The sequence below is a fragment of the Carlito syrichta genome, unplaced genomic scaffold (genome assembly GCF_000164805.1).
Source record: "Carlito syrichta isolate Samal-C Ts95f unplaced genomic scaffold, Tarsius_syrichta-2.0.1 Scaffold117767, whole genome shotgun sequence".
NCBI classification, from domain to species: Eukaryota; Metazoa; Chordata; class Mammalia; order Primates; family Tarsiidae; genus Carlito; species Carlito syrichta.
The window spans coordinates 268922-296710 of record NW_007061863.1 but is presented as its reverse complement, the minus strand read 5'-3'; the positions used below and the strand labels follow the sequence as shown (position 1 = coordinate 296710).

The 27789-nt window shown below is 51.9% G+C and overlaps 1 protein-coding gene across 2 annotated transcripts; it reads right to left on the bottom strand.

The window, feature by feature from the left end:
- Nucleotides 1-868: 868 nt before the first annotated feature.
- Nucleotides 869-27307, bottom strand: P2RY6 (pyrimidinergic receptor P2Y6). Of its 2 annotated transcripts, none has more exons than XM_008074559.1 (2): nucleotides 27095-27307; nucleotides 869-2187 (listed from the first exon to the last, which is right to left on the bottom strand). In XM_008074559.1, exon 2 carries the CDS (start codon nucleotides 2151-2153, stop codon nucleotides 1167-1169), a length of 987 nt encoding a protein of 328 aa, XP_008072750.1. In that variant the 5' UTR covers nucleotides 2154-2187; nucleotides 27095-27307; the 3' UTR covers nucleotides 869-1166. The 2 variants fall into 2 exon arrangements, with proteins under 2 accessions (XP_008072750.1, XP_008072755.1); XM_008074564.1 differs by lacking the exon at nucleotides 27095-27307 and adding an exon at nucleotides 5462-5593 and having other exon boundaries at nucleotides 872-2187.
- Nucleotides 27308-27789: the final 482 nt, after the last annotated feature.

Sequence of the window (27789 nt, the reverse complement as noted above, 5' to 3'; positions counted from 1 at the left end):
GGTGGGTCTGGGTCTCTTCCCGGCACTCAATGCTCTGGGCCCATCCAGCTCCTTTTCTGGCCACCGCCTCCACTTGCTTGCCCCACCCTCAGAGAGGTCTTTCCTGACTCCTTGGACTAGCTCATGGGCATCCTTTGGCACGGATGGGCATCCCTTTCCCAGTCATGCTCCCCTTGGTCATAGCCCCAGTGTTGCTGTGTCAGTCTGGTGCTTACAGCCATGCTCAGCTCATTTTAGACTCTGAGTTTTGTATACACTGTGCCTTCCACAGGGAGCATGCCACTCTCCCTTTGAATTCCTCCTGGCTCAAGCCCCAGCTCTTCGAAAAAGCCTCCCTGACCGCCCGCAACCTGGAGCCTTGTCTTGCTTTCTCAGCTTTCACACACGCGAGGCCACACATCCTCTGCCCTAGCCTGCTGCCTGCCCGCCCAGGGCACAGCCCAGCACAAGGCCAGCCCGGGCTCGTTAAGGTGCTCCCCACCTCTGCTTGCTGGGCCCCCATTCAGCCTTTGACATCTGATGCTCCCTCCTCAGAGAGGTCTTTCCTGACTCCTTAGACTAGCTCATGGGCATCCTTTGGCACGGATGGGTATCCCTTCCCCAGCCATGCTCCCCTTGGTCATAGCCCCAGTGTTGCTGTGTCTAGCAGCTGGGATCCGTTAGGGGTCAGGGCTGGGACTAGTTCTTCTGGAGCCCCAGAACCAACCAGGGCTGAGCACAAGGTGTCAGGAAAGATTTGCTGAATAAATGAAATATCACTCCCTTCCAGGGAGCTCACAGTCATCCCTCAAAACCAGCTCCAATACTCCCTCCCATCTTCACTCACCCACTTCACTGGTGACTCCAAAGTATGTAGCACACCCCTTGATGACAGTACATGTCACCCTATATTTTTGTGAGCAGCTTAACTCAGTTTCCCCAACTCTCCATGGCTGACTGGTTCTCAAGAGAAGGCCCAGACCTGTCCGTCTCTGTGCCCTCAGGGTTTGGTCCAGAGAAATGGCTCAATAAATAATTGTTGGTGGACTTCTGGGACCGCACTCCATGCTCAGCTTTGCTGAGCTCTGATTCTCCATATGGTTTGCGATTGGGGGGACTGCCTATGCCCTGGTCATGACAGCAGACGCGATAGCCACCTGGGCCCTGAGTGTCCCGCCCTGGCGAACTCAGCGGCCCCTCCTCTGCCACTTGGCGGTGAGCTTCTGTATGAGTGCGTGTGGCCGCTGGCGGAACTTCTTCTGGGTGAAGTAGAAGAGGATGGGATCCAGCACGCTGTTGGCGCTGGCAAAGGGCCGTGTGCCCTTGTAGGCGGCCGCAAAGGCCTCCAGCACAGGGCAGGAGACGCCCGGCGTGGAGCGCACTGCCAGGTAGGCTGTCTTGGTGACGTGGAAAGGCAGGAAGCTGATGGCAAAGACGGCGGCCACCACCACAGCCACGCGGGCCGCCTTGCCACGCCGCTCCTGGGCCACAGGCCCCGCTGGGCCGTCCTGGCGGCACAGGCGGCGAGCCAGGCAACCGTAGCAGGCCAGCAGTGCGACAAAAGGCAGCAGGAAACCGATGACCGTGAGGGCCATGCCGTAGGGCAAGTAGCGGGTGGCCAGGGCGGGTGGGCTCAAGTCATAGCAGACCGTGCGGTTACGCTGCATGCCCGTGGCGGCGAAGATAGCCGTGGGCAGGCACTGGGCTGTCACAGCCAGCCACACGGCTGCACACACTAGCCAGGCAGCCCGGCGGCCCCCACGCTTGTGCCAGGGGGCCAGCGGGTGGCAGATGCCCAGGTAGCGCTGGAAGCTGATGCAGGTGAGGAAGAGGATGCTGCCGTGCAGGTTGGCGTAGAAGAGAAAGCGCACCAGGCGGCAGGCAAGGTCGCCGAAGGGCCAGTGGTCACCCTGGGCATAGTTGTAGATGAGCAGGGGCAGGGAGCAGGCATACAGCAGGTCAGCCAGGGCCAGGTTTAGGGTGTACACGGCCGAGCGGGTCAGGGCCCGGCGGGACGTGTAGATCTGGGCAATGACGCAGACGTTCAGCAGCAGACCAGCCACCAGCACCACCGAATACACAGGCACCAACAGCAGTCGCTTGAAGTTCTCACGGTAGACACAGGTGGTGGGTGGCAAGCTCAGAGCCTGGCCTGTGCCATTGTCCCACTCCATAGCTGCCCAACCAGATGTCCTATGTTCAGAGAGGCTGGGGAAGCAACACACAACCTGTCAGTGACAAGCTCACTCCCTGCCCAATGGGCCCTGTCCCTCCCTGGACCCTGATCTCCCCATCCGAACAATGAGGGCACCAACTTTGTCGTTGCTTATATTCACACCACCCCACGGGGGACCCACACAGCCCCCACCTCAAGGAAACCTGGAATACATTAAAGTGCAAGCTGTGAGAAATCCAATCTGCTTTCTGTAGTGTTCATTTCCCTTCAGCCATCCCAGTGTACTTGTGTTCATTCACTCTTCAAAACCCTGGTCATATGACTCCGCGGTTAGTGGAGGTTGATGGGACTTGGGTTTGAATCTCAACTCTGCTACATATTAGTGATGTGACCTTGGGGTAGTGGTTTACCTTCTCTGAGTCTCAGTTTCCCCATCTGAGAAGTGGGGGAATGGTGCACGTGCCTCTCAGAGATGTCATGAGGCCAGAAGCACTAAATCATGCGACCCAGGGCCTCCCCTGGGCTCCTGAAGGGTGGAGATCGTGGTTGTGGTGGGTCTACATGTCTCTCAGACTGGGACCTTCCTGAGGAGAAGTGCCAGGTCTGGAGTCTCTGTGTTTTAGAACCCAGCTCGGGGTCCTGGACCGAGAGGGCCTCCTGACTCCCAGTTCACCGATATGAGGTGCACACACCAGGAGCTCACTGGGGACGGTGTCCACCCCCTCGACCAGAACGCCACTTTCCAAGGCCATGGTCCTTCTTTTAGCCGCAGTCTTGTTATCTGTAAAATACGGGAAGGAGGTGATTCAGGACTTCCCAGAGGCCTCTTTGCACTTGACTTGAGCCTTCAAGGAGTCTAGTAGAGCCGCTGCCACAGCACCCTCTGGTGGCCATAGTGAAAACAGCTTGAAGGCCCATAAATGAGCAGCCAAGTCAACTACTGACTTTTCAGCGATGGAAATCCAGGCGCAGTGAGAGGCTCAACCCAACTGCCTGATTCAGAAGAGACAACTTAGCGTAGCCCATGGATATGGACTGTAGAGGCAACGAGCTTGGCAGGCCTGAGTTCAGATGTGGCTCTCCTGCGTCCATGCAGTGTGACCCAGGTCTTGTCACTTGTCTTTTCTGGCTCAGTGTCCTCATTAGTAAAATGAGACATGGGCTGATATTCAGTAAGTGCTCAATAAATGCCATGCCATTGTATCCCTTACTTTGTCCTTCCTCTCATCCTTTCAGGCTGGGTTTTGGAGGAGCCAATACAGATGCCTTCAGGGGGGCCCCGGTGAGGTAAGTCTGACTCCAATCTGTCTCTAAATGGACATCTCCACATTGCTGGTGACTAGAGAGTATTTACAACTTGAATCCAATCGACCTGTAAGGCAGAGCCTTTGAGATCACGGGTCTCATTCTCCTCTCTTCCCACTTTACAGAGGAAAAACTGAGGCCCAGAAAAAATGTGAAGTTCTGCAGATGCACTCAGTGGGTGGTAAAGGATTTGAAACCAAGCCTGTGAGCTCTGGTCCAGATGCCCAGGTTCAAATCCCAGCTCTGCCATGGGTGAACTGTGTGGAATTGGGCACATCACCTAATCTCCATGCCTCGGTTTCCCCATCTCTAAAATGGGATAACACAGCGCTGGCCTTGCAAGGTCATTGTGGGGCTCAGTGCCTGGCACAGAGCCATCATGTGTCAGCTGTTCTTAATATACTGCTCGGTAAGGTTACAGGATTTTAAAAAGTTATATGAGAGCTAAACAATTCCTTCCAACTTAAAACTGGATTTTGATGAAACCGTTTTACCCCAATTCCGGGTGACACAGTAATGTGTGACTCTTTAGTCTCATCCCACACCCATATCATCTCTAGTTATCAAAGGTTCTTCGTGGGGCTTCAGTTCATAGGCTGGGAGTGCAGGTGTCAGCTAGGAGAAGGGAGGCAGGTGGGGGAGGCCAGAGGAAGACCTGCGGCCGTCTCCCACAGTGGAGCCAGGAAGCCAAGATCAGTACAGGCAAGATCATTCCTTCATTTACTGTTCTCTCATTCATGCATTTGTTCCCTTGTCTTCACACGCATTTATCGAGTGCCCCCTGCCTGCTGGATACAGGAGGGCACAGCAGAGAGATGGAGATGAAAATACAGCTATGCTAGTCTGAGGGAAGAGACCAGCGTGAGCCACAGGACGAGGGGACTTTCAGAAAAGAACAAAGAATGGAGGAAGACTCCGGTGGTTGAGAAGGATTTCCATAGATGGGAAAGGGGATAAGGACACCCCGGGAGGGGAGGAGGTTAGGACAAGAAGAATCTGAGAGGAGACCAGTTTGCGAGGGCAGAGGGTTGTGATAAGGAGGAGAAACTGGGTAGAGGATTGCTCTGTCCCTCAGACCCCACCCCCAGGGATAGCCCTCTGTCTCGGGTGATTGTAGACTGCAGTCGTTTCTGCCCCCCACACATCTGGTGAGACTGGTCCTCCTGGGACCCTCGCCTCTTCCTCTTGGAAGGAGACAGCGGCTGCAGAAAGGGACCAAGGGAGCTGCCCCACCCTCTGGGCAAAGCTGCCGGGCCGCAACAGGAAAGGCAGGCCAGGTTATTGCCCAGCACTCTCATCTCTGCCTTCTGAGGACCTGGGACTCCTGAGCTGTTCTCCCAGCTCCTGGCACGGCTGACTGAGGTGGGGGGCTCGCTTGGCTCCTACCTGCAGGAAGCAGCTGATATTGGTTCTTACACCTGTCACCTGCTCTTGTGTCCTACATCCTGGACCAGCTCAGACCCTGGCCTCTTCCTGGTTCCAGTTACTCTGCCCGCAGTGGGGAGGTTTCTAACAGGGGACTCTGGCTACATCCCTCTGATCTTTGGGGAAAAGTTCAAGCTCCTTTCCTGACATTCAAGGCTCCTGCAGAGCCCTCTGGCCCCACCTGAAGTATCCCAGGTCCTCTCCACCCTGCCTCTCATCCTTGCCTCTTCCTTGCTTGTCACACTGTTTCCAGGATGCAGAGACTGCCACAGACCCAGGAGATCCATTGTCCCTCTCCGGCCTCCCCATCTCTGCTATTCCCATCACACAAAGTGCCATTCAGCCCATCTCCGTCTGTCAAACCCTCCGTGTCTCTCTGGCTCCAGATCCCATCTGCTTTCTCTTCTGATCCCCCAGCAGGATGGAGGCTCTTCCTTGGGGGCCCCCCCCAGTCCCTTGGGCCTCCTCAGGTCAGCACTGGACCCCGCCTGCCTGCCCAAGTCACAGTTCCTTGTGTGTAGCCGCCCCCCACCCACCCCACACTGGCCCATGGTCCCAAGGCGCCCTGCCACTCACATGCAGCCTCTTGTCCTCAAAGTTCGTTGGTAGTCCCAAGTGTGCTGGGGCAAAGGCAAACCTGACCCAAGCTCCCCATCCGCCTGCCCTCTGCCAGGCTGCAGCACCTCTGACGGGGCCGGCAGCTTCCTCTGTTTCCTGGCGAGACTGTCTCTGAATGAAAGAGTCCCCGGGGCCACCCTCCCTGCCACCCCCAACACCACGCCTAGCACCGGGAGGAAACTAGGTTTAGAGAAGCAAGGGGGGCCGAGGGGAGGTGTCCTTCCCAGAACGCTCCTCCACCCCAGCAGGGGAAGCGAGGATGAGGGGGTAGAGGGAGGGATCAGAGGCAGCCCATCAAAGGCCAGCCCCACAGACCTAGAGGTTTTCTTTCTCCTCAGCCTTCTCTCAGTCTTCTCATCTGTCAAATGGACTGGTGGGTGACTGAGGAGCTCTTGCCTCCTCGTGTAGCTGTAGCACTGGCACCACTGGGTGTCCACTCATCTCATCGCCCCAGCCCTCTCCTCCTTCAGCCAGCCTGCCCTTCTTCAATCATTCAATTGCTCATTCACCAACATGACCGTCCACCCATCCCTCTATGTGGCGGTCCGCTTTTGTATGCAGGCATTCAGCCACCTTCTCGCTCCTTTCCTCTTTTCCTTTGCTCCACAAACATTTATTGAGCACCTGCTATATGTCACCAGATCCTCCCACACCTCCCTGGTCAGCAGCTACCATCTCTTCCACAAGGCAGGCCCAGAGCTCCTGAGCAGTGATGGAGACAGAGGCAATACCCCTGAGAACTCGTCTGAGTGAGATTGTTCCTGTCTGTGTGGGGTCCTTCACAGCCCATCCTCACCACAAAACCAGGCCTCAGAGCTGTTGGGGTGATCAGAGGAGGAGATGCAGTTCCTCACTGTCCCCGAAGGCCAGCCCCAGGGACAGCATTCAAGGAGGGTGACCTGGAGGAGGTGGGCTTTGGTTTGGAGCAGCTGAGGCAGCAGCGGAAGGGGAAGGGTAGTGGAGGGAAAGAATGCTGGGAGTTCCAGACCCAAGTTCTTTTTTGACCAAGTTCTTTTTACTCTGTACCCAGGCTAGAGTACAGTGGCATGACCACAGCTCACCGCAGCCTCGACTTCCTGGGCTCAGGCGCTCCTTCCACCTCAGCCTCCTGAGTAGCTGGAGTCCCAGGTTCTCATTCTACCCTTGTCCCACTCACTGCCTGACTGCCTTTCTCCTGCTGAGCCTCCCTGGTAGAATGTTGTTATACTGACCACCAGCATGTGGGGAGGTTAAGATGCCACAAAGGACACTGCATCTTCTGCTCCACAAGGAACTGAGGGGACGCCTAGAACCCAAGAGCAGCAGAGCCCACGATGCCCTTAAAGGCATTGATCTCACTCCAAACCCATTTTTTATAGGTAAGGGGACTGGGGAACTGAATGGGAACTAAAAGTTTGGATCCAACTGAGAAGATTCAGATTTGAACTGCTCAGTGAACACTTGGTCAGTTGCACACAGATTAAGCACCTGCTGCTTATTCCAGCCTGTGCTAGGAGGTCACTTGTGCAGGCTGAGGGCGTGGACCTCCTGATCTGATTTGAGCTGTGCAAGACCCAGGAGGGCAAGGTGGTCTGGCTTTCAGTCCAGCAACTAGCCTTCTTCTGGGTCCCCAGGATGACCTACAGTGGCCACCTCCATCAGGGTGGGTCACCGTCTCTCTCAGGAACGAGAGCAGCTCTGAGGGTTTCCCGAAGGTGGCAGCCCCAGAATAGGGCAGAGCTTGGGACAGACATACGAGTGGTCTCAACTCCTGCCACCTGAATGTACTGAAAACACAAGACTGTCCCCCACCACCCTTCATCCAGAGTACCCAAATGTACTCATCTGAAGACCCCAAATTCTACCTCTCTGTTCAGATAAGGGCACTTGGACCAACCTCAGAGGGGAAGGGAAGGCTCATGGGGTCCCACTTGACAGATAGAGAAAGAGACTGAGGCCAGTTGCCCCTTCCCCACCCTCGGGAGTTCAGGGGCATCCAGGTACCTGCTCTGGTACCGTGACAACCACCTAGTACCTATCACCCACCCAGCCCTTTAGTTATTTGCCTTATTCTGAACAGAGGCTAGGTCAGAGGCTCTGAGGACCTTGGGACCACAGTAAAGTGGGACTTGGGATTTCAGACCTCAGGGTGAGGTTCTGACCCACGGAGGTAGGAATGAGCCTACCCTGTGCCTCAGCCTCACAAAGTGCTGGATTACAGGTGTGAGCCATTGCAAGCGGCCTGTGCCAGCTGTTTTATCTACAGTTCTGGGCAGGTGGGACAGGAGAGATTATTCTCTTCATTTTACAGATGAATAAACTAAGACTCAGGAAGGGCCAGTGAGTTTCCCAAGGCATCCCAGCCCGTTGATATTTCAACACGGTCTTTCAAACTCTAAGGCTCCCTTTTCATTGTTTTCCTAAATCTAAGTTTAGATGCTCAACCCAGGGGATTCCCAGGGGAGTTTTGTCTTCCCTTCACTAAGGACTTATGACCATGAGATGGCACCATCGGACAGCTCAAGACAACCAGCTTCACTCCACACAGCCAGGGCCAGGGCAGAGCCCCTCTACTTGGAGCTGGCACTGGGCAATCTCAGAACTGAGTTCCCAGCCTCAGTTTCCCCTGACCTGCTCCCCAGCCTTTCTTCTACTTATCCTTCCCAGATAAGCTCAAGCCCTTCTTCTCAGATCTCACGCTAGCCATGTGGCTCACAGGAGCCACTGGGGACGTTGGCAGGATGACAGGGTCAGTACTGAGCCAAGTATCCATGGTCCATCTCCACTCCAGGTACACCTCTGCCAGTTTCCTTTCTTCGGTCCAGGCAGCAACCATGAGGTCAATTCCACAACAGAGGCAATTCGGTTTAGACATCAAGAAGAGCCAACAAGGGCTGGAGATTTTGGGGCTGCATAGATCCCGTGGTCTCAGGATAATCTTAGGGTGATCCCACAGCTTCCTCACCCTTTCTTTCTTTCTTTTTTTGTTTTTTGAGTCAGAGTTGCACTCTGTTGCCCAGACTGGAGTGCAGTGGCACACTCTCGGCCACCGCAGCCTTGACCTGCTGGGCTCAGGCGATCCTTCCACCTCAGCCTTCCAAGTAGCTGGATCCACAGGTGTGCACCACCATGCCCAGCTAACTTTTAAAAATTTTTATTGTAGAGATGAGGTCTCGCCAAGTTGCCCAGGTACCTGGGCCCAGGCTGGTCTCAAACCCACGGGCTCAGGCAATCCACTCGCCTCAGTCTCCCAAAGTGCTGAGATTACAGGCTGAGCTACCGAACCCCACCCACCATTTCAAGGCTTCCATATCTAGAGGGAATGAGGGAGCCTGTCGCCAGAGGCAGAAGCTGGAAGCCTGAGTCACTGCCTGCCATCCAGCCGAGGCAGGAACCAGCTCAGACCAGGCTGGATGAGAAAAGGCTTCCCAACCTTGGCCTGCCTGCCTGCTGGGAAATTAGTCCTGGAAACCCCCTTGCTAGCCCCCTGGCCCGTGAGCTTAGCGTGGACACAGGATGACACAGGGGTCAAGACCTGACTTACTTCCCCTGAGGAGTCACACAGGCAGGGATTCACCACCAGCTGACTGTGTGACCTGGAGCGAGGCACCTACCCTCTCTGACTCTGGGTCAGCGGGGCTAGTTATGGCACCTATTGTCTTACAGGGTCATTATGCCCTCTGTGTTCCAGTCATCAAGTCTCCCTGACACTGGGCAGCATCCAGCTGGGGGTGGAATGCCCAGGGAGCCCACCTCGGGCCAGCCTGAGGCCAGGTACCTGATACCAGTGCCCTGGCACCCAGAGGACAGAGGTCAGGGGGCAGAGTCCACCTAGCTGAAGGAGTTCTGGTCTACCTGTGGCGTCAGGCTGACTACAGAAGCAGACAGACCTGGCAGGAGGGCACGGAGAGGGCAAGGGACCTGATTTCTTTTTGTTTAGTTGGTGTCTCACTCTGTGGCCCAGGCTGGAGTGCAGTGGCACGCTCATGGCCACCACAGCCTTGACCTGCTGGGCTCAGGTGATCCTTCCGCCTCAGCCTTCCAAGTAACTGGAACTACAGGTGCATGCCACCATGCCCGGCTTACTTTTTTATTTTATTGTAGAGATGAGCTCTCACCAAGTTGCCCAGGCTGGTCTCGAACCACAGAGCTTAAGCAATCCTCTCACCCCGGCCTCCCAAAGTGCTGGGATTACAGGCTTAAGCCACCCCACCCAGCCCGGGATCTGATTTCTCTTCTCCTTTCCCACTTCCCCTTCTCACCTCCTGCCCAACAGGAACTAGAGCTGGAGCTGAAACAGCCATTTTGAGCACAAGGAAGGGGAACCTGAAGCTTTGGGGAATTTGGACAATGAAGCAGCTTCCTTTGGTTTCTCTCTAGCCCTTTCAAGCTGAGCAAAGAGGGAACTTGAGTCTCCCGAGCCCCTACTACGTGTGAGGCCCAGCTGCCCGTGAGTGTGCTCCCAGAAGCCCAGCTCGGCCCAGATAGATGTATTCCCTGAGTGCTGGGGATGCACCGAGCATCGTTCAACACGCGGTATGTGTCATATCTCTTTCGCTCTTCACAATGTCTGTTTCCGCTTTACAGACGAGGAAACCGCAGCATGGCAAAGTCAGCAGGAGCGCCTCTTTTGGGAATGTGAATGAAGAGGGTCGGAGGCCACGGCGGCCCCTCTGAGCGCAGGGCTGAGAGGTCAAGGGCAGCCCAGGGGCTGAGGACTGTGGGGAGAGGTGGGGCCGCTGCACCTCCCACCCACACTCTGGAAGTCCTCAGGGCCTCCCAGTAAACCTTCTCCCCTGGAGCAAGTGGGAGAGGCTTCCTGTTCTTTGCCTGGACCCCCAGTCTGTCCCGTTTGTGTGTCTCCCTGTGGAGGAGGCCACTTGCTTCCTCCCTTCAAGAAGGAACCTGCTGTTTAGCTACAAGGACGGTAGCTGGCGGAGAGCTCAGTCAGCGCCTTCAGGATCCACCCATCCTCCCGGATAACTGGGCTCCAGTCAACTAGGAAGGAGCTGGCTGAGATCCCATCTGGCTGCCCTTGGAAGCAGTCATTGTTCTGCTTCCCTGTAGGTCCCGCCCCCAGCTCCCATACCCCCTCTCACAATAATGATCCTGCCCTCTGTTTTTCCTTTGGAGGACCCCCTGTCCTCCTCCCACCTTATCCCTTCCAGAGTTTTGAGGATCTAGGAGTGGTGGGCCTATGACCCAGGCCTGCCCTTGAGACAAGAGTGGGTTCCTCAGGCCCTGTCACTGGCTCAGCGGTGAACAGGCGACATTCATTGGATGCCTTGGCACCAATTCTGGGGTTTTTGCTGGAACATCGGGAAGGAGACAAGTTTTCCACTAGGTTTATGAAGCTGGTAGAAAACGAGATGGCAGATGCTGGAGCAAGTTGAATGATATGCCAGGCACTGTGCTGGGCCCACCACCCGGGAGGAGACTGTCCAAAAACAAAGCCAAGGGCTGGCAGATTGAGGAATGGGATCATACCATTTCCACTGAGTGCCTGGTTCCAGCTGTACTGAAGCTTTACCCTTGGTGGTATGAGCTGATAAGTGCCTCTTTTGCCTCAGTCAATTTGACCTGGAATTTCAATCAAAATTGGGAGTCTTAGTCGGGCGTGGTGGCTCACACCTTGTAATTCCAGCACTTTGGTAGGCTAAGGTGGGAGGATCACTTGAGTTCAGGAGTTCAAGAGCAGCCTGGGCAACATAGTGAGACCTAGCCTCTACAAAAAATCTGAAAGTTACCTGGGTGCAGTGGTGTGCACTTGTAGTCCCAGTTACTCAGGAGGCTTAGGTAGAAGGATCACCTGAGTCCGGGAGGTCGTGGATCTGTGTCCTGCATTCCTGCCTGGAAGACAGAGACCCTGACTCAAAAAAAAAAAAAAAAATTGAGAGTCTTGCTGGTAGATCTGTACCCTGTGCCCAGAAAGGAAGATGCCATTTCCCTAGGGGAAAACGAGGCCAGAGAGGCTAAGAACTTGTCCAAAGCACACAGTGATTCCTCCCTGACACCCTGCCTCTCAGGAACAGAGTGGTTTAAGAAAGGATGAAGAAATGGAAGTCAGGAGTCAGGGAAGACAAGAAGAGCAGCCAAAGGGTCTATGTCACAGCCTCCCACTCTTCTCTTCTCCAGCTTTGTTAGGAACAGAGAACAAGATCTGCTTTGCCTTTGGGGCCTCAGAGACCAGTACAGGCCTCAGTTCCCAAGAGGCGCTGGAAAACATTGGATGACTGAGTCCAGCCCACAAAGATGAGCCGCGGGCTTCTGTCTTTGGTGCTGCTGGGCTCGGTGACATTTTAACAAAAGATCTGTGTCTTGACTGATGACAGAGCAGATTTGTCAAGGAGAATGAACGTGATGGCTGCAGGAGTAGCACCTGTGAGCCTGCGTGGTCCTCCATCCCTGACCTCAGGAAAAACAGACTACCAACACTGCATGAGTGCTTATTGTGGGTTATGATCCTGCCAATTTCACAGACAGACTCTGAGGCCCAAAGGCAGTCAGTTTCATCCACAACTCTCACGGATGAGATTTGGGTGGGGAAGGAGCCTCAGAGAACCCCTCATCTCACATGAAAGGCAACTGCCTTGGCTCCTGCTCTGACCATCCCTAGTACCTCCTGGGGCCTGAGCCCACAGTTGCAGAGACAAAACATGCAACAGGACCCAGGGGACAGTGACAGCGGTCTGAGTACTGGACCCTCGGGGCTAGAGAGGCCTTAAGATGATATGACCCAGAGCTCTCCCCACCGGTCCCTCAGAGGAGGCTCCTTGATGCCTTCCTGACAGGGCTTGTTTGCTTGCATACTTCCCATGGCAGGGGGTTCACTCCTCTCTTGGGCCACTGCATTTCATCTTAAGAACGTCCACTGGAAGATATGCTTTATCATGCCAAGCCCCGAGATCTGCCCTAGTCACCACTTCCCTCCTTCAGTCTAGTCTGCCTTCGGGGCCATGAGATTGTCCCAAGACCATTCATCTTTTGGTCTTCCTTCCCACTGGGCAATTCCAATGCTCATGTCCAGGCCCAGGAAGACCTAGTGGTGGATCTCATTAATTAGGCCTGAGGCCTGGTTTCCAGAAGACAAAACCTTTGGCTACCCTCTCTTCTGTCTTCTTCTCCACCTGGGGCCTAGGGTTGGGGGCATAGTTTCTTCTTACCATTTTGGGAGGAAGGCACTGATGTCCCTAAATGCATAGTAACTTGCCAGGGCCACCAACCAGTCAGTGATCTTCCAATCAGCTGGACTGCTTTCCACCAAACCCCAAATCCTCACCCTTAAACATCAGCCATGTGGGACGGAGGCCCCACTGTGGTCAGCCCAGTGTGGGAGGAAGAGGGCTTTGTGGGTGTCTGAGGGTTCTTAAGATGAAATGCAGTGGCCTAGGAGAGGAGTGAGCTCCCTGTCATGGGAAGTATGCAAGCAAACAGACCTCACTTCCTCAAGTGGTCACTCAAATGCCACCCACTCCATGGGGCCTGGTGGGAGAGGGTCAAAGCCAGGGCAACTGGCTCAGAGTACAGTGTGGGAGATTGGCGAGTGACAGATGGCTCCACTGTGGAGTTGTTGCATGTGGAGCGTGTATGAAGGACACAGGACAGACCTCACTTCCTCAAGTGGTCACTCAAATGCCATCTGCTCCATGGGGCCTTCCCCCATCACTCAAAGCTAAAAGTGCAACTTCCTATCCCAAACAAGTACACACGCCATCCTACGTCCCTTCTCTGCTATATTTTTCTCTTTGGCAACTATCATCTTTTAACGTACTATTCTATTTACTTGTTTGCTTATTGTCTCTCTCCTCCACCAGGGCAGAGGTTTTCACGTTTTCTTCACTGCTGCCTCTCAGTACCTAGGGCAGTGCCTGGCATCTAGTCAGTGCTCAAGAAATATTTGTTGAATGAATGAATGAATTTCCAGGGGTGGCTCAATAATGTCTGCATAGAGAGGACTGGGCCTGTAGGGTACAGTCTAGAAGACTTGGCTTGAGGTTGTTCATGTAGCAAGCTGCAGTTTGTACTTATAGACTGTGTTTATTGGCAACTATGGGGGGATAAAGATTAAATATGGGACCACAGGACTTTAAGCCACCCCAGAGCTGCCTTTTCCTAGCTGTGTGTGAGATTCTGGCCTGTCAGCTGTCCCAGCTGAGAGGGGCAAACAGGACTGGCCGGGTGGGGTTGGGTTGCTGCTTCTCTCTGCTGTGTCTAAGGTCTTCCTGGTCCTCTCACCACCTGTTCACAAACACCTCTACACACCGAGTCCCCTGGCCCACATCTTCCTGCCTCTCTCCCTTCCCTTGACAGCCTGGACCCCCGCCCCAGGACCAGAATTCCTGTGGACACAGCCAATCCATTCACACTCCTCATTCACAGCACGTCCCGAGTGCTCTGCCCTGCGCCGTGGAGCTGAGCGTGACTGGAGGACGTGACTCAGCTGATATCCCCCAGACTCTGTTGCTGCCTCTCTTGGCTGGGTCCCCAAGCGCTCATCTGTCCTGGGTGGCCTCCCTCCCCTGGCTTCTAGGCCTTGGCCCTGTCTTTCTTGTCAGCCCCACACCCTCAGCCCAAATGGCCCTCCACTCCTTCTTGGGAGCAGGGAGCCCTTTCAGAGGGGCCACCTGGTCAGCTCCGGGGCCTGCTCCTGCTCTCTTCACCCCTCTGCAGTCCTAAAGGCTCCCCCAGACCCTCCTCCTGCCCTCTCCTCGGCTTCCATCCTGGACTGCATCCGCCGGTTTCTTCCCCTCAGCCCAGACACTCTTCACTCCTCGGTCTACCTCATTCTAGCAAAACCTCTTCCTCGATCCCACGTGCCTCCCCAGCTGTGCCTCTTCCTTCCCGTACAGTTAAGCTTCTGGAAGAGTTGCCCGCAAACCTCCACTTCCTCCCTGCGTCCATTTCTCACACCCCTGCAGTCAGCTCACGCCAGAGCAGGGAGACTTGGGCTCAATTCCAGGAAGAGAGCATGCGTACCCTGTCTCCTAGGTGAAGCTGGCAAGACGGGACCAAGGGCAGCAACTGTCTGAGCCCTATCACAAGGAAATCTCCAAAGCAATCTTGACAACACGGGCCTTGGGAGAAAACAGGCCATTGTGCGATGACCGTGGGCTTGATGAGGCCACGGCGGGCATGACGTCCCCAGCAGCATATGATGCTGGTGCAGGGCTGGGGAAGGGAGTTACCTCTTTGACTTACAGGAAAGGGCCTGGACTCTGCCTGGAGGGTGAGTGGGGCTCAGGGTGGGCAGTAGCACCTCCAGGATATCTGTTTAGAAGGGAATATGGGGTTCTACGGGGTGGAGAGGCAACTGATCAGGTGATACCTTTGCACAATTCATGACATTGGTTAAACAAAATACCAATGGTCTGCATCACAGAGTAGGAAGGGTCATTGATGATGGATCAGGTGAGGGTGGGGGTACAGGGCTCCCCAGGCTACCTCCTGGCACCACTTGAGGATACAAAATATGAGGATTTACTTCTGGAATAGGTCTCTCTTCAGAGTTCTCTGGGAAACTCAGAGTTCTTCAAGCCCCAGCCTGTGCAGTTAGATCCCAGTGTCCATTCCCGGCATTCATATGCCTCTGCTGACCATCACTGTTCCCTCTGCAAAGCTTGGCACCTAAGAACTGGTTTCCATCCTGATTCTTGGAGTGGAGAGGAGAGCCTTTAGAGCTTCCAGAGTCCTCTCTCCTTCACATCCATTTTGTAGTAGAGGAAGCTGAGGCCAAGAGAGGAGAGGCATTTGGCCCCTGGGATAGCACAGCCATCTGAGCATGGGGATGGGTGTTGGCTGTGGCTCCTAGTCCCAGCCCCCTGCCCCTAGGCAGCTGGATCCATAATTCCTGAACTTTACCTCTCTGAGCCTCAGAACCCTTGATTTTAAAATATTATAAACAATTGCAGCGTTGTTGGGGGCTCTAACGAAACAATGACTCTCGATCATCTAGCCCAATACCTGGTGCTCAGTAGGCATTTACTCAGGGGGGCTTCTTTTATCAGACAATTTCATCACAGACCAGGTAACTCATGAAAAATGACCTCCCTTACAACATTTGCCCACTCACTCACTTCCTCTCTCTCCCCCTCCCTCATTCATTCATTCCCATGACATGCATTTGCAGGAAGTCTGACAGTGTGCTGGGACCTCACTGGACTCTTGGCTCTGTTCTTTGAGGAGCCCCAGCTGGTGGGAAAGATAGATGAAGACGGAGACCCACAGATTCCTGGGAAGACACAGGAGTCCTGCCCCTGCATGGGATATTAAGGAAGGCTCCCTAGAGGAAGTGATTCATTGGTGGAGTGTAGACAAGGAAAGGCAGGTATTCTAAGTGGATAGACCTGCTGGATATGTGGGGGCCCAGGGTGTTCACAAGTGTTTGTGCTTGCAGGTACTGAGGGACCTTGCAGGAGATGAGGCTGAGAGGTCATCAGAGCCAAGTTCAAAAGACCTCAAAATACCAGGCTATACATTTGGCCTCTGCATTGTAGGTGCCGGCTGAGGACAGCCCTTGATGCTTTTCAAAGTGGGGCAGAGGCAGGATCAAATTTGAAGTTTAGAAGTTCCCTTGAGCTGCTGGATGGAGGATGGATTGGTTGTGGTCAGAATCTAGGTTGGAGAAAATAGGGCCTAAAGTGGAGATGTGACTGTGGGACAGGGCCAGGCCGTGGTAGGGCCAAATCAAGGGCCTTGAATGCTAGGCACAGCAGTCTTCCACCCTCCTCTACACATCTCTCCACAAGTCCTGACAGTCAGAGTGCTGGAAAGACAGATGGTCTAAGCCAGCCCTCGGGTCATAGACGGAAAGTTGAGTCCCAGAGCAAGCAAGAAAATGGTACAGCTTCTGTGGAAGCATCACGTATCCCTGTGTGCCATCCCCAAGTCTGTTGCTCCAGTCTGACTCTCCTCACCTGAAGAAGCACGGGCATGACTTTGGTAGCAGGGGACCTGGAAGGGTCCAGAAGGATGACTTGCTCCAAATGCCAGACCCATGCAGGTCCTCCACTCTCAGACTAGAGAGGGGAGCCCTTAGAGCTTCCAGAGTCATCTTCTCTTCTTCTTATACCCATTTTACAGTGGAGGGAGCTGAGGCCAAGAGAGGGGAGGCATTTGGCCCCTGGGAGAGCATAGTCATGGGGATGGGTTCCGGGTGTGGAGGCAGAACTCCTGGCTCCTAGTTCCAGGCGTGCCCCTGGGCAGCTGGATTCATGATCCAGCTCCTTTGGCATGAGTGGAGCTCTATGGCATGAGTCTCTGGGTCCTGCCTGGCTCTTCTGCCCAGCACCATTCCAAGGAGTCCCTTCCCTTCCATCCCAGCCTGTGTTTGTGCCAGGCACAGCCGAGGAGGACAAAACAGGAAGGAATCATGTGTCATCTGCTCAGGGTACTGTGGATATGGGCTGGTCCCTTCTTAAGCGAAGAAGTCCAGGCCCCACCCTAACTGAGGGAACCAGATGTCCCCAGCACAGCTCAGTGGGGCTGTGCCCCTGTCCTTAGCCCCACCAGCTTTCCCTGGGAGGGATTGTGTGGAGAAGCCCGGCTCTGGTCCTTGGAGCTTGTAGACGTGACCAAGTTCCTTGAGCGTCTGGTCTTGTGCTTGACCTGGACTCTAGCAGGGAGTGGGGATGGGCTGAGGAGGTGTATGGCATGACACTGGGGATATGGTCCCAGCTGTTTAAAATGGTCAGGGTTGGGGCTGGGTGCAGTGGCTCATGCCTGTGATCCCAGCACTTTGGGAGGCTGAGGCTTGAGTCTGTGAGTTCAAGACCATTCTGGGCAACATAGCGAGACACCATCTCTATAAAAAAATAAAATAAAATAAATTAGCTGTGTATACTGGTGCATGTCTGTAGTCCCAGCTGCTCAGGGACTGGGACAGAAGAATCATGCAAGCCCAAGAGGTGGAGGCTGCAGTGAGCTGTGGATTGTGCCATTGCATGGCAGCCTGGACATCAGAGTGAGACCCAACTCAAAAAAAAAAAAAAAGGTCAGAGTAAGATGTCTACTATCCTCCAGTCCCATCTGGAGAGGCCAGTGGGGCAGGGCTTGCTATTACCATTTCCCTGGCGGGAAAGCAGAGACCCCACTTAAAATCATTATTCCTAGCTGGGCTCAGTGGCTCAGCCTGTAATCCCGTGCCTTTGGGAGGCTGAGGTGAGTGGATTGCCTGAACCCGCGGGTTCGAGACCCACCTGGGCAGCGAGACCTCATCTCTACAATAAATCAAAATATCATCTGGGCGTGGTAGCACATGCCTGTAATTCCGGCTACTTGGAAGGCTGAGGTGGAAGGATGGCCGGAGCCCAGCAGGTCGAGGCTGCAGTCTGGGCGACAGAGTGAGACTCCAAATCAAAAAAAAATCATTATTCCTTGTTTGTGCTCCATTCTTACATCTGTCAAATTCCTCTCTCCCCATGCCCCTGCTCCAACCCAGACCCCAGCCACCTCATGCTCCTCAGTCTTCCATCTCCTGGCCAGTTCATCCCGTTTTTGATGTCAGGTGGACTTTTGTTCAGCAAACATCTGACCTCATCACTCCTCTTCCTTCCTAAGCCCTCTGTAGCCTTCCAGTGCCTGAGGAGAAAGGCAAACCCAGGCCCCATTGACCTCATTGTACTCAGCTCTCATCCCTGCCCCAACACGCAACCTGCAAAGCCTGATTTGCTTTCCATGCCTGGGACCAGCTGTGCTCCCCTTTGCCTCCTGGTTAATGCTCTTTCCGCACCTGGAATGCTCCATCCCCACATCTGCAGCTGGCAGACCCCCATTGTAAACCCAACCACAGAGGAAACCCAGGTCCTGCCCACAGGAGTTCAGTGGGGACAAAGGGACATGTACTGAAGACCCATAAACCAAGGAAGACACTAGCACTCCAGAGTCCTGCGGGACCCCAGGCCGGGAAGGCTGGTTTCACAGGCAAGGATGGCTCAGTGACAAGGTGACAATGAAATGGCAGAGTGTACATGTAGGCAAAGGGCATTTCAGGCAGAGCAAACAAAGGACAGAGGCTGGATGGAGCCTGTGGGAAGGTGGTGGACAGAGTTGGAATTGCTAGGGTACCAGGAAACATGGAAAAGAGGCCCAAACTCATAATGATGATGCAATTATTGAATGCTTACTGTGTGCCAGATGTACATTACCTCATTTAATTCTCATAAGGACACTGTGAGGCAGACCTGGTTACTATCTTCATTTTATACTTCTGGTAGCTAAACCAAGGGAGAGAGGTTAGCTCAAGGTGGCACAGGTGGAAGGAATGGCTACTGGGCTGTGAACCCAGGCAGTCTGGTTCCAGAGTCCACATTCTTAGCCCCTACAGCACACCAGGACTGGGACAGGGATGATCTCAGGTGGCTGAGAAACCCAGCCTCTCTGCTTCTCTCACCCAACCTGCCTGGGGCCCAGACTTCCCTGGACTCACCCTCCCATCAGTCACAAAGCCTCACAAATGCTGCCTCCTTTTCTAGTTAGTTTTCAGCAACTAACCAGAAGGATTCACTCTACCTCTCCCAGGCCCCCCCACAGGAAGCCTAAGGTGAGGGATGTCCTTCCAAGCAGAGCTTCTCAGTGCTGGTTGTCCATCGGATTCCTGGACTCCTTCTGGGGAGGAATGTTTGCCTGTCCAACATCTCTTCCTATTGGGAGCCTTCTGCCTCATTCAGTGGTGATTTGTTCATTCAAGGTGGTCACCTGACCAAGAGCTGCCCAATTAGAGCATCCATCTAGACCCCCCACCAGTGATTGGTTCAGAGGCAACCAATTAGAACTTACCCAAGGAATTTTGGTGGAATCAGCATAGAAGATTCCACCAAAATTCCATAGAAGATTCTCTTTTCCTCCTGGACTATTAGCTGTGGAAGCCTGGTGCATCTGAAAAGAACTTGAGTAAGAATGTAGGAATCCAGCAGACAGTCAAGAGAAGAATACAAAAAGAGAGAATGCTGATGGCATCATTGTAACTGCTGGACCTAGCCATGTCAGATCTAGGTCTACCCTGGGCTTTTTATCTACATGAACTGATATGCCTTTTCTTGCCCAAGCTAGTTGCATTTACCACTAGTAATTAAAATAGCCCTGACCACCATGACATCAAAAGCACAAGCAACAACAACTAATTAGGTAGACTGAATTTCATCAAAATTTAAAACTGCATCAAAGGACATTATCAACAGAATGAAAAGACAACCCACAGAATGAGAGAAAATATTTGTGAAACAAATGTCTGATAAGGTATTAATATCCAAATATATAAAGAACTCCTACAACTCAACAAAAGAAAAGGAAACAACCAAATTCAAAAATCAGCAAAGGACCTGAATAGATATTTCTCCAGTGAAGAAGTACAAATGGCCAGTAAGCACATGAAAAGATGCTCAACATCAGTAATCATTAGCAAAACGCAAATTAAAACCTTGAGATACCACTTCACACTCTTTTTCTTTTCTTTTTTTTTTTTTTTTGAGTTGGAGTCTCACTCTGTCGCCCAGACTGGAGTGCAGTGGCCACTCCCGGCCACCACAGCCTCAACCTGCTGGGCTCCGGCAACCCTTCCACCTCAGCCTTCCAAGTAGCCAGAATTACAGGCATGCGCTACCACACCCAGCTGATTTTTTTATTTATTGTAGAGATGAGGTCTCGCTGCCCAGGCGGGTCTCAAACCCGCGGGCTTAGGCAATCCACTCACCTCAGCCTCCCAAAGGCACAGAATTACAGGCTGAGCCACCAAGTCCGGCCCACTTCACACTCATTAGGATGGCAATTATCAAAACAAAATGCAATAGGAAATAACAGGTGTTGCTGAAGATGTGGAGAAATTGGAACCCTCTGCATTACCGTTGGGGATAAAAAATGGTGTAGCCTCTGTGAAAAATAGTTTGGCAGTGTCTAAACAAACATAAAATTACCACGTGATCCAGCAATTTCACTTCTAGAATTTCAACCAAGATAATTGGAGGCAGGGACTCAAGCAGGTATTTATCCACCCGTGTTCATAGCAGCGTTAGTCACAGCAGTCAAAATGTAGACACAACCAGATGTTCACAGGTGGACAAACAGACAAAATGGGACATACACATACAGTAGATTATCATTCAGTCTTAAAAAGGAATGAAATTCTGATGCATGTTGCAACATGGATGAACCTTTAAAACATTATTTCAAGTGAAATATGCCAGTCACAAAAAGACAGTACTGTACGATTCCATTTATATGAGTTATCTAGAATAGTCAAATTCACAGAGAAAAAGTAGAATGGTGGTCATCAGGGGCTGGGAGATTGGGAGACTGGGGAGTTGTTTAATGGGTATAGAGCCTCAGTGGATGATAAAAAAGTTCTGGAGACAGATGGTGGTGCTGGCTGCACAGCAGTGGGCGTGTACTTATGGCACTGAATTGTACAATCTAAAAGGATTAGAATGGTAAATTTTGTTATGTGTATTTTACCACAATGAAAGAGCAAACAAAATAACAATAAAAACAAACATAACCCAGTTCTGACCAGCACATATGCTGTATTGAGAGACAATTCTCCAGCAGCCTCCCAGATTTCTGTATGTCTTGTAAGCAGAAAGACTGCCTTTGTTCCAGACGATAGTTTCAAAGATGTTTGTAGAGCAAACAGCCTTGGAAGATAAAGATAGTGTCTCCCTCTGGAGCAAAAAGCAGGTTAGTTGACTGGTATAACAAAGATGATGACTTCTTCTGGGGCAAAATTCAGGCAGGCTAACTGCCTGTTATAAAAGATGCAGATTAGGCCGGGTGTGGTGGCTCAGGCCTATAATCTCGGCACTTTGGGAGGCAGAGGTGAGAGGATTTTCTGAGCCCATGGGTTCGAGACCACCCTGGGTAACTTGGCAAGACCTCATCTCTACAATAAATAAAAAAATTAGCTGGATGTGGTGGCGCATGTCTGTAGTTCCAGCTACTTGGAAGGCTGAGGTGGAAGGATTGCCTGAGCCTAGCAGGTCGAGACTGCAGCAGCCATGAGTGTGCCATGGTACTCCAGCTGAGGCAATAGAGTGAGATTCGAACTCAGAAAAAAAAAAAAGATGCAGATTGGTTGGGCCAGTGGCTCATGCCTGTAACTCCTAACACTTTGGAAGGCTGAGTCTGGAGGATTGCTTGATTCCAGGAGTTCGAGACCAGGCTGGGAAACATAGTGAGACCTCGTCTCCACAAAAAATAAAAAATTTTTAAAAATTAGCCAGATGTGATGGTGTGCATCTGTAGTCCCAGCTACAGGAGCCTACGGCAGAAGGATCTCATGAGCCTAGGTTATTGAGGTTGCAGTGAGCCATGACCATACCACTGCACTCCAGTCTGGGTGACAGAGTGAGACCTGGACTCAAGGGAAAAAAAAGATGTGGCTTGCCTAAGCACCAGGTTTCTTCCTCACTGTGCAATCCATTGCATGTGCAGGCATTATGGGCCTTCTTTGCAAGTCTTGTGGGAACTGGGGAACCAGCACAATTGCTGATATTCTGTCTCCTCCTAGTGCTGTGAGGAACAAAGTTCTTTATCTCTAACCAGAATGCTTATGTCTTCTGCCAGCATCTATGAAATGTGGCAGGTTAACTCGTTAGCTTGCAAGTGTGGTAAGATCATGGGCCCTTCACAGCTCTTAATGAACCTTGCATCAGAATCTCAGGTGGGAGACACAGAAAACCTGTCTTTTTGAGAATTCACTGTGATGCCATGGGCAGCTCAGGTTTGTGGAAATCTTGCCCTAGAGCTAAGCCCCTGAAGAGCTGGTTTCTCCCAGTAGCCGCCACTTTCTTCCTTTTGGAGTCTGCTTCTTCCTTCCTTTTCACTCCAGCTGCCAGGGAACTCATAGTCAAGTCAAGTTTCCCTGCTCACCTACCTGAGGTTCAACGATAGTCTTAACCTTCTATGTAACTTCTGTATTCCTGATACTTAATGTTTAAAAATTAAGATCTAATTCATCCTCAACCTTCCAAGTAGCTGGAACTACAGGTGCGCACTTAAAAAAAAGATAGCCGGGCTCGGTGACTCAGCCTGTAATCCCGCGCCTTTGGGAGGCTGAGGTGAGTGGATTGCCTGAGCCCGCGGGTTCGAGACCCGCCTGGGCAGCGAGACCTCATCTCTACAATAAATCAAAAAATCAGCCGGGCGTGGTAGCGCATGCCTGTAATTCCGGCTACTCGGAAGGCTGAGGCGGAAGGATCGCTGGAGCCCAGCAGGCGAGGCTGCAGTGGCTGGGAGCTGCCACTGCACTCCAGTCTGGGCGACCGAGTGAGACTCCAACTCAAAAAAAAAAAAGATATAACTCACACACCATAAAATTCAATCTTTCAAAGTGTGCAGTTCAGAGGTTTTTAGTATATTAATAAGATTGTGCAACCATCGTCTCTGTCTAATTTAGGAGAATTTATTTGTCTTCTATTTATTTTTTTATAGAGATTAGTGTCTCACTGTGTTGCCCAGGCTGGTCTCAAATTCCTGGGCTCAAGTTATCCTCCCACCATGGTCTCCCAAAGTGCTGGGATTACAGATGTGAGCTACCACACCCAGATTGAACATTTTTATTACCACAGAAAGTCACTCCCTATTCCCCCTTCTTGGAAACTCTTCCATCTTCTTGGAAACTCTTAATCTCATTTTCATATTTATGAATGTGCCTATTCTTGATATTTCAGACAAATGGAATCATATAATTTGTGCCTTTTTGTGTCTGACTTATTCACTTAGCATAATGTCTTCAAGATTCAGCCATGTTGTAGCATGAATCAGAATTTCATTTTTATGGCTGAATAATATTCTTATATGTGGATATACCACATTTTATCTGTCTACTCATTAATTAATGGACATTTGGGTTATTTCCACTTTTTGGATATTAGCAATAATATAGCCACGAACTTTTGTTCACGGGTCTTTGTGTGGGTGTGTTTTCAATTTTCTTGGGTATATACCTATGAATGGATCTAGTGGGTTGTAGGGTAACTCTGTGTTTATCCTTTTGAAGGGCTGCCTAACTGTATTTCAAAATGGCTGCATAATTTTTCATTCTCACCAGCAGTGTATAAGAGTTTTAATTTTTCCATATCCTTGCCAACACTTGCTACTGTCTGGCTTTTTCATAATAGCTCTCCTAGTGAGTGTAAAGGGATCATTTGTGGCTTTGATTTGCATTTCCCTAATTGCTCCTTGTCATTCATATTCTATCATTCTATTGCTTGCATTTCTGCTCTGAGACCTGCTATACCCATGGAACAAGCATCCCACAGAGTGAGAGAGCATCGGGTTCAGTGACAGTTCCAGGTTTGAATTCTTCCTTTACGGCTGTTAGCTATGTGGCCCTCAGCAAGTTATTTAACACTCTGAGTCTAAGTTTCCTTCCTTATTATATGTGAGACATAGCATTAAACATTCTTGATTGTGGCTGTTATTATAAGTCTCTAATAAAGCCCCAGAGTGGGCCCAGCAGGAAGCAAGTCCTCAGTGAATCCCACCAATGAATCCAGGAGTCAGAGGAGAGATTTCCAGCTTGGTTAGGAGAACTAGGGTGGGGGCTGTTTTGTGTTTGATCTATGATCTGCTTTACTCCTGCAACTTTTAACAACCAATGCATTTCTATACCAAACATTAGCCTCTCTGTTCCTCTGGTTCCCCTCCACGACAGGAAGCCTATCCACTTCTGGAGTGTGGCAGACACAAATGAGAGGACCTGAGAAATGAAACTGTACATCACAATGTCAAGAATTGGTGACTCTTACAAGTCTTCTCTCTTGCCTCAACCATCAGATTAGCTGCTGCCTTAAGGGAATGTCTTCTCCCTCAGATGAAGGGCTGTCCTTCTCCTGTGCAGAGTCCATTCCTGCCTGTCCCCATCTCCCAATAGAAGGCACGAGAAACTCAGGATATGTGAACTGATTTGAATGGCTGGTTCCCATCACTTGGGCATGACAGAGACAACGTTATCTCTCATTCTGCGTTGGGGTCTGCCTTCTGGTGCCACAGAACAGCCCCAAGTCTACCCCAGGCCATGAAAACAATCACTGCCCTTGGAATCAGAATGCCAGGCTCTGTCTCAGCTATTATAAACGCCAGTCTCTGGTGGCTCAGTGCCCAGTCCATGAGTTCCTAAGGCGCTTACCAGCCCCTGGGTCCCTGGCATCCACACAGGGCTGGGCACACAGGCCATCTACACAGACCAAAAACTGCATCTTGCACAGATCCTGACTTCCTGTGGAGCAGTTAATGACAGGGCCAGTCCTGAAACAGGGGGGCAACAAGACACGTCCACATGTCTGGCCAGGACATTGACCCTAATTAGACAAGCCAAAAGTCAGAGAGGAAGAATCAGAGCCTAGGCTGCCAGATCCCCACCCTAGACTGAAATAGAAACCCATTTCAGAGACAAATGGGGAAATGGCCCCAGGGCAGGAGGGGGTGGAGGTGAACTCAGCTTCCTGAGAGTCTTGACTGGTCCCAGGTCATCTGCTGGAAGGAACACCTGCTGTCAGGCTCTGCTGATTCTCTCCTCCGCTGTGGAACCAGGAAAACCCAGGCTCAGAACTCTGGATCTGGAGCCTGACAAATTCTAATCCCAGCTCACACACTGGACAGGATGCTTTAATTTCTCTGAGCCTCAGCTACCTCAACTGCAAAATGGAAATGACAGTAATCCCGGCTGCATTCACTTTTGTGTGTTGATACATCATGGGTGCTCAATAAATAATGGCCATTGTTATTATTGCTTAATTAGCTCTCTCAGCTCAATATTGACTGAGTGCTTTATCTATTTGCTCTTTCATGCATTTATTCATTTGACCAGCATACGCCCACTAGATAAACCACAACAGTTAATCAAGTTTTTAGAGTTAGGTAGGAGTTGCAAACCCAGCAGTGCCACTGGTTGACTGGATAACTCTAGGAAAGTCATTTCCCTTCCCTGAGCCTTCATTTTCTCACCTATACAATGGGAACAACATTAGCACCTCTGGAGGGCACGGGTTTTTTGGAATTTTTTTTGTTTTTTTAGAGCATGGTCTCACCTTGTCTTCCAGGCATGTACATAGCTCACTGCAGTCTCAAATTCCTGGGCTCAAGTTATCTTCCTGCCTCAGCCTCCTGAGTAGCTTGGACTACAAGCACTCACCACCACACCCAGCTAAGTTGTTAAAAATTTTTTTGTAGAGTCAGGGTCTCGCTGTGTTGCCCAGATTGGTCTCAAACTCCTGGCCTCAAGCGATCCTCCTACTTCGGCTTCCCAAAGAGCTGGGATTACCGATGTGAGCCACCATGCCCAGCTGGCACTGGCATGTTATAAAGAGCCAGTGGGACAATGATGTGAAAGCAGCCAGCATGGCTGGCGAGGGAAGCACAGGTGGCAGGTGGGCTGCATGGAGGAACTGGGCAAGCCTCTACCCCTGTAGACTGGGTTGTGCTGGGAGTTCCGGCAGCCAGGTCTCCAGGGATAGCCACCGGATGAGGCAAGGACAGGAGAGAAGAGTCGGCAGGCTCAGAGACAATTACTAGGTTTCCGGACCATAGCTTCCTCTCTTTTCTGGTAAACTAACAAACAGTGAGGAAATGCAAAAAAAAAGATTGTAAGAATTTCAGAGGAGAAAAGGCTCAGTCAAACAGTGTCTCAGGAACATGGAGTTACCTCCACCCATCTGGGCATACATAAGTGCACACACTCGGGAGCTGCACATGCTCTGCACATGTGCCCAGGGACATGCTCACACACGTAGATGCACCATCAGAGGCACAGCACTTTGCAGTTTGCAAACAGCCTCTTCCTTTTTCATCTCATTTGATACTGAGAGGCAGAGACCGTCCCTGAATCAGCTTAAGACCCGGGCAAGAGATGTCAATCCCAAATGTCTTCAAAAGGCCGGGGCTGAACACACGGGTTATGCTGCCTGTTTTCTCTGTGGAGATGTCTGAAGAGCTGAACAGCAGTAGAAACTCAAGAAAATTTTAACCCAGCTCCCCCAGATATACCTGTACTCCTTTCATCTTTATCAAGCCACAACAGGTCTCCTGGACTCAATTTCCCTACCAGTCAGGTGGGGTCCGCTCCACACTGTCTTGAGATTTAGGGAGGATGCTAGAAGTAAGAGGTTTTCCAAGGCTCTCTCCCGTAGACTCTCACTGGGTCACTCAATCCTTCCTCCCTGCCACCCCTTGCCCCCCGCCATGGTTCCTGGGAGCTCTGAGGGCAGGGCCCAGCCTCCTCCTGAGGGATCCTCACCAGTGTAATACACTTAACAGTTTCCAAATTCTCAGGGGGAGATCATCGTTACCCCCATTTTAGAGAGTAGAACATCGAGGTCCAGAGAGGAAAAGTGTCCTGTGCCACTCAAACCCAGACCTATGTGGCTCTGAATCTGGCCCGCACCATTCCATGTCTCCACCAAGGCACAGCCCAGCGCCAGTGTCTCTATCTCCTCTCCTCCCCTCCCATCCCGCATGCCTAGTGCTTCCTCAGGTGCAGTCTGCAGCCATGAGACACAACCGGTGGAAGGATGGGGGAGGACCCCTGCCTGCCCCTGTCCCGCTCCAGCCTGTGACTCTAGTCCAGAGGACTGCGCCTACTCAGGAAGCTCCCAGCCCTTCCAAGTACTGACCCAGAAAACTCACCCAGGAGTCAGCGAGTGCCCCACTTGTGTTCCATGAAGTGCTGAAGCAAATTCCCACTCCTGGAGCCACCCCTGCTCCTAGGCAGCTTCTGTGCCACCAACTGTCACATGCAATGTCTCGCAGAAGTCTGGATAGGCAGCAGATGAGGAAACCAAGAAATATGAGTAGGGGAAGTAACTTGCCACAACACAGAGCTGGCAAGCAGCAGGGCCAAGACTCAATTCCAAGCGCCTTAAAACTCAAGTCCCTGCCACCAAAGCTGACTCAGCGACTCTCCAGCTGCAAACAAGTCACTTCACTGTCTGAGTTTGCTCGCCCAGTGAATGGGTAGCTGCTGGGTGCGGTGGCTCATGCTTGAAATCCCAACACTTTGGGAAGCTGAGGCAGGAAGATCACTTGAGGACAGGAGTTTGAGACCAGTCTGGCCAACATTGCAAGACCTTGAAAGAAAGAAAGAAAGAGAGGGAAGGATGGAGGGAGGGAAGGAAGGGCGCCATCAATTTAGCTCCAAGGGCTGCTGAGAGGATAGAGTGAGACAACATTCAAGTCCCAGGGCCTGGCACAGGGAGGGCACTTATTGGATGATCATTTTTTCCTTCCCCTCCCTCCCCCTCGCTCCAGTCCTCCCTCGGCCTCTCTCAAGTCTGGAGATAGTCCTGTTCCTGCTCATTGCTGCCACAGGGAACAATTAACCT

Excerpts from the sequence above, each read along its gene's own strand:
- P2RY6 (XM_008074559.1), bottom strand. The coding sequence starts at position 2,153 with ATGGAGTGGGACAATGGCACAGGCCAGGCTCTGAGCTTGCCACCCACC.